This window comes from Elephantulus edwardii, unplaced genomic scaffold (genome assembly GCF_000299155.1).
Source record: "Elephantulus edwardii isolate Elephantulus edwardi_28Jun2011 unplaced genomic scaffold, EleEdw1.0 scaffold00045, whole genome shotgun sequence".
Taxonomy (NCBI): domain Eukaryota; kingdom Metazoa; phylum Chordata; class Mammalia; order Macroscelidea; family Macroscelididae; genus Elephantulus; species Elephantulus edwardii.
In genome coordinates, this window is record NW_006399795.1 from 3,399,546 (window position 1) to 3,412,161 (window position 12,616).

Sequence of the window (12,616 nt, forward strand, 5' to 3'; positions counted from 1 at the left end):
ACCCCAATTTTCTCCCTGAACTGAAACCCCCTATATTCATAATCTATTTGACATTTCCGCTTGGATAGAAAGTAGGCAACATAAATCTAACATATGCAAAATAGATAATTTATCTCTCCATATCTTTCAATTTACCCCATCTCAGTAAATAACTCTTATTTATTCAGCTGTTCAAGCTATAAAATCAGTGGTGGTGGTTGACTGCCATCACTCTGTGAGCACTATTCATTGCGACCACTATCGTCATTTCTCCAAGTTCATAGACTTTTGAGCTCAACCAAAAATTCGCTGTTGTGATGTTTATTCTGATTTATAGTGAGTGACCTCACATGTTACAGACTATCACTGTTCCATATGGCTTTACTGGCTGTAATTTTGCAGAAGCAGATGGCCAGGTCTTTCTTCCAGGCACCACTAGGTGGGTTTAAACACATTTCCACTGAGTCAGTTCCAACTCATGGTGAACCCATGTGCTACAGAATAACTCCGTGGGGTTTTCTCAACAATGATCTTTATGAAAGCAGTGTAGCAGGGCTTTTATCCCACAGAGCCTCTGAGTGGTTTCATATTGCCAACCCTCAGGTTAACAGCCAAATGTAAATTTTATGTAGTGCCACAAACTTGACAGATACTTACTTGATTTTCTCCTAATTTGGCCATTCTTGCAATCAACTGTGACTATATAACTAAATTCTGGCCTTCGAAACACAAGCAATGATTTGTAAAACTTTCTAATCATGCCTTTAAGAGACAGAAGGAGGCCCACTCCATTCTCTTTAATTCCCTCCTGGGGAGAGCAATGAAGATATATTGACAGGAACTAGACTAGCTCCTTGGACTGTGAGTTAGATGTCTCTTATTGAGGACGACAAAGCACAAAACAGAAGAAGTCTAACTCACTAACGACTAAGCCAGCTTTCAATTCAGATGTTCACTTAAGAGGAAAACTAATTTCTATTTTATTTAAAACATTATTACTGTAGCAGTTAAGCCAACATCCTGACTGATAATACAGAATTTGAAACCTGTAAATGACTCATCCTGAATAGAATATAAATATAAAGCATTAGCTGAGAGGTCAGAAGGGCACAACTATTACTACAAATGACCAAATGTTTAGTTATAACAAAACATTTTGTAAAACATGGGGCTTCTTAGAAAACAGCCTGTATCCCAACAGGGTCTGTAATTCTAGAGGAATTGGTTGGGCAATTCAGAATTTGGATGTTCATTGGCTTCTGTCATTTTAGCACAAAGTCCTACCAGAATGAGATGGAAAGAGAAGGAGGAACCTAGTCCTGCCTAAGGAATGGCCCTGGTCTACAGTCTAGGCTCCCACAGGCTGGTAACCTGGTGCTAGTTAACACTGAATGAGCCACTCCTTCAGTAACCAGCAGGAAATAAGCTGGAGAGAAACAAGGAAGGGGATATTCTTAATGTCCTTACCAGACTTGACTTCAGAGAAAAACAGACCAGGAAAAACTTAGAGGGTAAAGTCAATCCAAGGTTGAAGGTTCAAGTCCACTCAAGAGAGTCTTCAGAATAAAAAGTCTGGTGAACCAGTAGCCAAGGGAGGTGTGGTGGCCTAGTGGCAAGATGCTGCACTGCAATCCCAGAGGTATGTGGTTCAAATCCACCAGATGCTCTGCTGGAGAAGGAGGGGGCAATCTCCTCCTGTACCAGTCAGATCTGATTTGATGGTACACATAAAAATAATACAATAAAAAAAATTTTTTTAAAAAGTAGCCAGTAAAAATCCTACAAGGCATATCTACTCATATACACCGACACACCAGTAACTGACAATGTACAGGTACCCTACTATATACCACAGCATACAGGGGTTGTAAGGGAAGGCATCTATTTAACAGCTTACATTTTAACTGAAAGGGTCCTGGCCCATAAACAGCCTCATACATGCTGGATAGAAAAGACTGCACAACACCCACAGTTTCTGGACTCTCAAAGTTGACTTAAATGTCTCCCTTGGAAAGCTGCAGAATGTGTTTTAGATGAGAGAAGGATTGAGAGAGGGAAACAAAGAATATGCTTCACTTTTGATAAAAGAAAACTTTCATCAGAACACAAGACTATTTTCCAGGGTTGCCTGCTGGTAGCTGTGGCCATGGGACTGCTGTTCTAAACACTGGAGGTAAGCAGGAAGTGACATGTGTGGCTTCCATGTTAAATTAGGGGAGAAGTATTCTCTCCCTTTGTTTCTCCTCTCTTCTCCAGCTAGGATGAAGACTTAATGAATCAAACGGTGAAGTGGAAAGGGATTGTTGTTTGTTGTTATGTACCGTCATCTTCAACTCATAGTGACCCTATGTACAACTGCCCTAAACCCTGCTCTATCCTGTGCCAATCTTACTGTCACTGACAAACCTACACCCTTTACCCCAGTCACTGAATTTATCCATCTCATCCAGGATCTTCCTCTCCTGCACTGTCCCTCCATCCTCCCAAGCATGACATCCTTCTCCAAGGATTGGTCCCTCCTTGCAACAGGTCCAAAGTATGTCAGACATACATACATACTTCAGAATTATACAGTCAGAATACATACTTCAGAATCTTTGTCTCCAAGGAGCAGCCTGGTTTAACCTTCTCCAGGACGAACATCTTTGTTCTCTTAGCAGTCCATGTATATTCAATACTCTTCTCCAGCACCACAGCTCAAAGGCATCAATTCTCCTTCTGTCATCCCTAGTCATCGTTCAGCTCATGCTGTGCTTATTCAGCACATGCTGTGTTTCACCAAGGCTGACATTCACTGTGAGATGCATCACTATTTTCAACACCACCAAGAATGCAAAAAACTCCAGCCAGTTAAACCACAACAAGATGCCTTGACAATTAACAAGGCCAGTGTGGAAATCACTTATACCAGCCTCTCATTATTTCCTATTTATTTCTGGGGAATATGGAATGTTTCTGACCTTCAGTTGCAGCAGCTGGGTGAAAAATGCAGTCCTTCTAACTGCGTATCTTCAGCAACAAAAGGTGACACAGCTTTTACAGTCCACCATTTTAAAGCCCCATCATGCACTTGTTTGTTCCTTTGGAACTGTAGTCAAATCTCCAACAAATCTTTCCTTTACCAATATCCAATGTACTCTCCATTGCTGTTTTCATTCATTTCTGCATGAAAAGTAATGTTTACTTTCATTGCTAAAACAAAGTGTAATATTTTTCAAGCCATTTATAATGACAACTGAATCACACACATGCAGCACCATGGTTAAGCACTTGGTTGTTAACCCAAAGGTAGGAAGTTTGAACCCATCAACCATTTTCCAGGCGAGAGCTATGCCACTCTGTACTGATTAGAGTCTGGGAAACCCTGTGGAACAGTTTTACTCTGTCCCATAGGGTCGCCAGGATAGCCACGGGTTTTATCATTTAACTCTAGGATCCCTGGTAGCTCTCCTGTGAAGCACTTGATTATTCTAAAAGGTGATCCACTTCTACCGCCTAAGGAGCCCTGTGGTGTGGTTTTGCTTTTTATACACTGCCATGAAGAATCAAAAATAGACTTGACGCCACCTAACAAAAACACCACTTAACTCAAGCGCAGGGGCAAATGATGAACAGGTATGACCAGGTTTGCACATAAACAGGAAATGACAACATGTTACAATCGCCACCTGGCCAGCAGTGATGACACGATCTATTATAAAGAGCATCCCAGTTCCAAAGATGTTCATATGTGTCTGTGGGAAGACGAAGAAAATGCTTTTATCTCAAAATGAGTTGAAATACTAGAATAAGCACTCAGTAAATATTTGCTGAGGGAACTTCATCTTCTGCCACTGAGCCCCTTGCTCACCAGACAACAACCACACTTGATCTTCCAGATTAAGAATGAATCCACCTCAAGATTCTCAGTCCCTGGGGAATTTTTTCCCCAGATGACTAGATGGCTCACGCCCTCTCCTCCTTTAGGTCGACTCAAAAGCTAAACTCCTAAAAGCGCTCACAGTCCCCAGTCCCTTAATGCTGTACATCCATGTCATCTATTTCTTTTTCTTCATTGTATCTATTACCAAAAGGGAGCTCTGTTGGCCTAGTAGTAAGGAGCTGCACTGTCAACACAGCTCTAATCCACCAGCTTCTCAGCAGGATAATCTCCTCCTGTGTGGTATACAGCCTCTGACAACCTGCTGGAGGGCCAGCTATGAGTCAATTCTGACTCAACAGCACATAACAAGAACAATTACCAAAGGACATCGGAGGTGTGTATATTTGTTAATTACCTCTCTCCTCTACCAGAAAGAAAATCCATGTGAGCAGGACTCATGCAATGTCTGACACATAGCAAGGAAACCGTAAATAGGTTGAATGAATCGCTGACAGGTAGATGTCTCCACCAAGATACACTACAGGAAGTGGGAATAAAATGTACTCCATGCAGAGCAAAGGCCTGAAGATCCAAGGGCTCCTTGTCTGGAGTCTCCCTAGCTTTCTTCCCCTACCAGAGAAGCTCTACTCCAGGGAAAGCATCTAAAATAGTCTATTGTTGTTAATGACAATGGTGTTGTGTGGCCCCCAAGTCAATTCTGACTCATAGCAACCCAGACTATAGCAAAGTAGAAATGTCCACTGGGCAGGTTGTGATCCTTAAAGGAGCAGGGCAGTGACAGATCTTTTCCTCCCTTGGAGTTACTGTGTGGGCTCAAAGAGCTGACCTTTGAGTTAGCAGATGAACACTTAATCACTGTGCCACCAGGGTTCCAAGTTAGAAGTGCACTTAAAAAAACAAACAAAAAAACACCAAAAAAACCCCACCTCAAACAACTCATTGACATAGAGTCATCATCGACTCACAGCTGATCCTCCAGCAGGTTTTCCAAAGCTGTAAACCACATGCCATCCCTCCTCTCTCGAGGGGCTCCTGGTGGATGTGAACCACCAGCGAGGGCACCTTTGAGTTGACAGCACTCACAGCCCAGCTCCCTACAACTTCACTGCTTTTGCCTTTTTGTTTTGTGCCATTGAGTGGGAATTGACTCATAGCTGTCACTTAACGGCCTTTCAGAGGCAGTAAATCACATGGGAGGAGACTGTCCCTTTGTAAAACAGCCAGGAGACTTGAAGCACGTGTCTTTGGAATTACAGTGCAGCTTCTTGCCACCAGGCTACTAGAGCTCCCTAAATTCAATAGGGTTTCCAATTCTCATCTCAAATCAAACAGTAAGAACACTAAAGTTACAATTTGCTGAGGCTATTTCTGTTTTGCAGGCAGTCTAGTAGAGGAACTAGGAACTGTAGGGTCACGTAAATCGGAATGCTGGGTCTATCACTTACTACTTATGTGCCTTTCCACAAGTTACATCATTTCAATTTGACTCAACTGCTTAACCTGTAAAATGGGGAGAATAATAGAACTAAGATAATTAAGTGCTAAGCAAATACTGTTGTTATGTGCAGTCGAGTCACTTGCAACTCATAGCGACCCTTTGTACAACAGCCCTAAACTCTGCTCTGTCCTGTGCCAATCAATCACACTGTCTCCGACACACCCAGGATGATTACCCCAGTCACTGAATCAATCCACCTCATAGAGGGTCTTCCCCTCCTGCGCTGTTCCTCCACCCTACCAAGCATGATGTCCTTCTCCAAGAACCAGTCCCTCCTTATAACATGTCCAAAGTATGTTAGACGGAGCCTCATAATCCTTGCCTCCATGGAGCTGCCCAGTTTAACCCTTTCCAGGATGAATCTGTTGGTTTCCCTAGCAGTCCATGGTACCCTCAATACTCTTCTCCAGCACCACTGCTCAAAGCACATATTAAGAGCTCAAAAAATGTCATTATCTCTTTTCTAAAAAAGCTGGGAAAGCTACATCCCACATCCTACTAGGCTTAAGGGAGAACAATCTGTCTTAAAGAGTCACTGCAGGTCCTGTGGCCTGTTACAAAGAAAAACCCTAAAGGGTAAAGACATTAGAGTAGAAAATCCAGGGTGGAGTCTCCATGCTGACGTCTCAGCCAATGGTCCAAAACTAAACTCATTTGCTCTCTTTAAAATCTGTTCCCTGTCTGAAATTTCTTATCCCATTTCCAGTTCAGCTCCCTTCACTCTTTCTTCTTCTCTTCCCATTCTTTTCACAAGAAACTGATCATTACAATTAGGTTAAGACCTGTCCTCAATAGTGCCTGGGTCTAGCTGCTCTCCTTCCATTCTTCCCAATGCTGCCTGTTGGGTCTCTGCTGTGTCACTCCTGGAGAGCAACAGCCTCCTGTCTCACTTGTCTATTGCCAGCTTCTTCCAAACAGCCCTGACCAGTCAACTTTCTACTCCTTTACAATCCTCCTAGCAGCTTCAGAGAAGTTCCAACTCTGATGCAGTTCTCAAAGTTCTCCAAGGTCCGGCGCCTGCCTCATCTGCCACCACTCCCCAGGGCAAAATCTTGTGCCCCAGTCTTGCCATTTATTTTGCTCCACAGCCTCATGGCCAGTTCCAAGGACCCTGACGCTGGCAGCTACTACTCAGCACAAAGGTCATTTTTTTCTTCAAAGTCTTCACTGAAACACCTCCCACTAAGTGTCTTCCACAGTATCTGGTCCAAGTTTCCACATCGACACTTCAAACCTCACTGCCACTGACTCAGTTCTTGTCCAGTCTTTACTATGTAGAGCAGAGCAGAACTGCCCCACAGATTTCCAGTGTTCTTACAGCAGTCTGCCACATCTTTCTCTTGCAGAACAGTTAATGGTTTAAAATCACTAATGTTCTGCTGGTGGTAGTGGTATACTGTCATCCTTTTCAGAGGCTGTAAATCATACAGGGGCAGACAGCCTATCTTTCTCCCGTAGAGCAGCTGGTGGATTTGAACCATCTGCTTTGGGGTTGGAAGCATAATGCCCCACCACCAGAGCTCCTTCATCTTTTGGTTAGCAGTAAGATTCTTAAAACATTAAGTGTCACAACAGCACTTAACAGAGTGGAAGGCACTGGCATCAAGTAGATTCCAACCCTTTATTGGGTTTTCTAGGCTGTAAATTTTTTGGGGGGGGGGAAATGGCACATGCTTCTCCCATGGAGCACAAGGTGCATTCAAATCACTAGCCTTTTGGTTAGCAGTCCAACAGCAATGCACTATGCCTCCAGCGTCCCTTATAATAGCTCCTGTTGCTGCTAAGTGTCATTGAGTCAACAAGGACTCATAGTGACCCTATGAACAACACATCTGAACCTCCTTCTGTGCCATTATCACAATCTGTCACACTCAAGCTCACTATTGTTTCCACTCATTATGTCCCATGGAGCTGAATAGACTCACAGAGACCTTAAAAGCAACAGATCTGAGCCCTGTCCTTTCCTGTGCCAGCCTCATCAACTCTGACATACCTGAGCCCATTGCTGCAGTCACTGTGTTAATCCAACTCACTGAGCATCTTCCTCTCTTTCACTAACTCTACTTTTCAAACATGGCATCCCTGTGCAAGGAACAGCCTCTGCTAACAGCATGCCCAAATAGTGAGACACTAAAACTTGTTTGCTTCGTCTTAATTACTCTTTTACCAACTAAATTTTAATTTCAGAAAAAAATGAGTCAGTAATAAAATAACTAAAAACCTTATCCTCAAAGTATTTATGCAAACTAACACTTTTACAGAAAAATTATGCATATCAAGCAGCAAGGATCAACATTAGTAGGCTATTTATGTAAAAGCTGTAGTGAATTTATGGCCATCGTTAGGCAGTAAAATGTCATTAAAAAAAACCAAAAACAAAAAACCAACACTTTAAAGTTAGGAGCAGGTTCAAATTCACCAGATGCTCTGCTGGAGAAGGAAGGGCCATCTCCTCCTTTACCAGTCAGATCTGATTTGACGGTATACACACAAAATAATAATTAATGGTGGCAAGGATGTGGAGAAACTGGAACTCTTATTCACTGTTGGTGGGAATGTAAGATGGTGCAACCATTGTGGAAGGCGTTGTGGCGCTTTCTCAAAAAATTGCAAATAGAGATACCATATGACCCAGCAATCCCATTACTGGGAATATACCCCAGAGAGACCATGTCTGCCATCCAAGCAGATTTATGCACACCCATGTTTATCGCAGCTTTGTTTACAATAGCAAAGAGTTGGAAGCAGCCTAAGGGCCCATCAACAAACGAATGGATACAGAAGCTGTGGTATATCTACACAATGGAATACTATGCAGCACTGAAAAACAAGGAACTCATGCAATATTATTCAAAGTGGGTGACCCTGGAGGACATTATGCTGAGTGAAATATCTCAGTCACAAAGGGACAAATACTGCATGGTGCCACTGTTGTAGAATGGGTGTGACATCAGGGTGGGGGTATGACAGAAAAAACTGGATAAATTATGTATATTGTATTGAAACAGATGAGGGAAAGAACAGATTAGAAGTGATATATGATTGAGTATTATGGTTAGCACAGGAATCCAGAATTAAGACTGCATAGATAAGTGTTCTGGGAGTAGGGGGTGGGGGAAGGGGACGTGGGAATTGTATACTAAGGAAGGAATTATTTTTTTTTTCTCTTCGGAGGGGGAAGCGAGCTGGTGGGGAGGGGTGGGCAGAGAGAAAAGTGCAGCAATGAATAAATGGAAATTGAAAATCTGTAAATGTCTATTAAAATTAATAATGATAATAATAATAAAACTTAAAAAAAATAAAAAGAGAACAAATAAAGTTAGGCACCTGGGTTTGAATTCCAACTCTACCACCTCTAAGCCAAGTTACCACAGACAAGTTACTTAACCTAAATATCAGTTTACTTGCCTGCAAAATGAGAGAATGGTCATAAAACACCTGGCACAAGGCAAGCTTCTAAGGCTGTTGATAAATGCCAGTCCCTCTGCACTTACAGAACATTACTAAAAAGTTCAAGTTACAGGTTAACTCCCCATAATTTACATTGGGAATCTTCTAAAACCAAGACCACACCCTGAATCCCAGCCAGCCATTTTGCAGATGAACTAGGTCATTAAGATTTAGCCAGGAAAAAAAAAAAAAAGATTTAGCCAGGAAAAAAAGGAAAGTCAAGTCATTTCAATGCAATCACATCAACTCTGCTGAAAGGGCAGTTAAAACATATGTCCTACTCACAGCATCACATTGACCAATGAAGAACATACAAATTATAGGATGGATCGAATACAAATAATGAGTAGGTTCCTAAGGAGAATTAAGTTAGTTATGGATCTGTTCTATAAAGCAATGAATTCACTCTAGCACACTACATAAACAATAAACAGCAATGAAGTTAAACAAGCACTCCACTTCTTTTTTCTTGAATACAGCTCAAGAGAAGAAAAGCACAAGAATTTAAAAGTGCCCAGAAAAGGGTCCCCAAAGGCTATACTAGCCTTTTTCACAAAAATGAATTTGTTAAAACGTTAAATTAAGCCTTAATTTCCTAATTTAAAGATCACTGGCTTTCCAGTTTTATCCTTGAAATGTCATGTTTTAATTCAAGAATTAGAAATGCATTATTTTCACACCAAATCAGCGTTACAGTATATATGTGTGGCAAAAGTTTGCACTGATGGAGCAACAATGCAAACAAGGCAAAGTAAGCTTTAGAAACATAGCGATTGAGAACCGCTCACCTCATTCTAGAATTTAGTGGGATTATTTTGGAGTAAACAGTAATGATAGATTTATTAGAAAGTCATATCCCCAAACGGGTGAACCTTCCAACTTGAAAGGAGATAAGGAGTAAAGCCGAGAATATAGATTTTCTTAAGTCCTCAAGGAGTTTTTTAAAAAAAACAAACAAAAAACACACAAAACCCCAAACAACTCTTTTTCTTGTAAATTCTGCCCAAAGTAAAATTACCTATTGTTGAACTGTCCTTTGTGTTGAGGCTAACTTCCTGAAAATCATTTTATATTGATTTTAAATTAGTGAACCTGGCTTTCCAGATTTAACAGTCTGTTGACCTTGAAAAATTCTTCATCTCTTTACAAAAGGTTACATTTTTTCCTTACATGATAACAAAAAAGTTACACCTTACTCAGGGACTCAAAGCAAAGCAAAGTAACACAAGGATTATACTGTATCTTTAACTGATCTGTATCTTTTATTGGCACGAAAACAGTTTCCTGATGAAAAATTAATCTAAAAATCTCTGAAACAGGAATAATTTCAAGATCATCAAGAAAAAGTAATTTCTGGGACGACTGCTACAAAACAAATTCTGTGTCTTAAATTGCTCATTAAAATTCACGCCATAGGAATAAAACATGGGATGGGCCTTTCTTAAACTCCATAGATCAAACTGCCCTCTAAGGGACTCTCTTCATAGTTCCTGTTGACTAACAGAAGCTGTTAAATTTTATTCCAATTTTTTTTACCTTCTTGATTTATTTGAGGAAAGCAATACCAATGACACAGAATGGGCAATCATGACTTTCCAGTCAAGCATTACAAACAATGTTTCCCTTTCTATCTGATCTTTAACCCACCACCTGTATAGGTCAGGAGTACTGGTGGCACAGTGGCTAAAGTGACTGTTGTTAACTAAAGTTCTATCCAATCAGTTACTCCCAGGGAGAAGAATGTGGGAGTTGGCTTCCATCAAAATTTACAGACTTGAAAGCCCTTGGGCCAATTTCACCCTTTCCTATCAGTTGTTCACTTGTGTTTCTGGTTTTGGTATCTGTTTGGGTTTGTTCTGGTTTTTGATCCCTGGAGAACTTTAATCCCTAAGTAAACACACTGACTACTCGGTTGCTTACAGTACAACCAACTGCTGGATGGCTACTTTCCTAATACTTTAGAGAAGTTCTATATGACCAGTGAAAGCAATGAGGAGGTCAGCTGGACAGAGAGAATAAGGCCTGCAGGGGTCCTCAAAGGGAAGCTCAAATTGTAAAAAAGGAAAAGTCATTCTATCACAGGAAATTCCTCACTGTAGCCTGCCCCTGTTTTGGGAGAAAAAGCTTTAAAATATAAAGAAGTAGATTTGTATGACTCCTTTTAGAAATGTGAGCGGGAAGGAATTTACTAAGTCATTTGGTTCCTTTGTAGTCTGCCACAGCAAAACACAAGTTTGAAAGAGACAAGAGCTAGAGAGAAGTGGGATGAAATCAAAGAATGGCCAGAAATCAGTAATAACCTCTTAAAACACGAGCACTTAACTGGAATTTTCTAATCTGTTGAGAAGATTCCTATTTTGTTACATGTGGAAGAATCTATAGACCATCCTCAAACACAAAGGTATGCTTAATCAATTTACACAACGTATAGCCACACACACTTGGGATTTCAAACACTTTCTTGAAAACATAAGCCCCCCCACCAATCTGATTTCATTAAGAAATTATTATTTCAATCCCTGTAGCACAGCGAATGCTATTTAACTTGTAAATCTAGCCTCCTTGCTTGTATATCTGGGGGGAGGGGGAGGTAAAAAAAAATAATTAACACCTCAAGACGCACCCGTCTTCTCCGGACCCTAAAAGACTGAAAGAGGAAACAGAGTTGAAATGAAGAAATAAAGCAAGGGAGAAAACCAAGAATCTCTTAGAGGGTCATTTTGTTCTTTGAAAATGCCATTTCCATTCCTTCCCCAAGCTCAAAGGCCAGGCACAACTGGCGCAGCATCATCTTTGTCCAAAGCGCCAAAGAGTTACCAACTCGACCCCCAAGGTGTCCCCCAACCTCCTCACCTCATCGGCGCTCAGCTCTTCCATCGCTTTTCTCTTAATGATGAAAGACGTTAGGGAAAGATCCTTCTGGTCTTGCGAGCAGGGCGGAAGGAGAGTGGAAGGTGTCTATCGGGCTGTCTAGTCCCCCGATTGGGGGAGGTTTCAGAATTGCATAGTCAGAGGTTAAAAAATAAGAACACGAGAGGCACTGAACTGCCTTGGCTTCAGTCACTCCAATCACCCCAGAGCCTCTTACAGCTGCTTCTGCTCTGAGCAGCCTCCTCTGGCCGCCACGGCTGCTGCTACGGGGTTATCTTAAGGCGCCACTCACTACCCTTGGCTTCCTAGGTTGTCGAGACTAGGGAGCTCGGTCTCCAACTCGTCTCGTGCTCCGAGCTTGCTAGGTCTTCTAGTTGGTGGCGCGGCTGCTGCTCTTCTTCAAGCAGATTCTGCTCTCTTCTACCTTCAGCCCTGGCGGGAACTCTTATACTGCAGAGAGGGTGCCCCGAGGTAAGACCACCCTTGAACCACCCAGATAGAGCCAAGCAGTGAAGAGGGAAGCTCCTCCCCTCCCAAAGCAGGCCGGCCACGCCCCGCCTCCGCGCCGGAGCCCGGGCAGGGGGAGGGGGAGGACGGAACTTGCGATGTCTCTCGCTGGAAGAGTAAATCCTCCTACCCCTCCACCCTTACTCTTACCCCCTCGCCCCACCAAAGTATTATTCATCAAAACAACAGGGCGGCCATCTTTGAAAGGGATCACGTGACCCCGCCAGAGAGGCGGGGCTTCTGACTCCAGGATGAGGCAGCCAATAAGGCGCGGCCGCCTCGCCGCCGATTTCCTCTCCTTGGTGCACACCCCCTTCCCCTCCCCCGCCTCTTCCCCCGCACCAGCGTCGGGGAGGGGGAGGGGCGAGAGGGACAGCGGGAGGGCGGGGCTCTGTGTCAGGGGCGTGGCTATATGCCGGGGGCGTGGC

The 12,616-nt window shown here is 42.6% G+C and overlaps 1 protein-coding gene across 1 annotated transcript in view; it reads right to left on the minus strand.

The window, feature by feature from the left end:
- UBE4B (ubiquitination factor E4B) overlaps positions 1–12,375 on the minus strand; it is an 85,417-nt gene extending 73,042 nt beyond the window's left edge. The window contains exon 1 of the mRNA XM_006885768.1: positions 11,664–12,375. Within this exon, the coding sequence (XP_006885830.1) occupies positions 11,664–11,687 (24 nt within the window). The 5' untranslated portion in view covers positions 11,688–12,375. The remainder of the gene's footprint in view (positions 1–11,663) is intronic.
- Between the last annotated feature and the right edge of the window lie 241 nt (positions 12,376–12,616).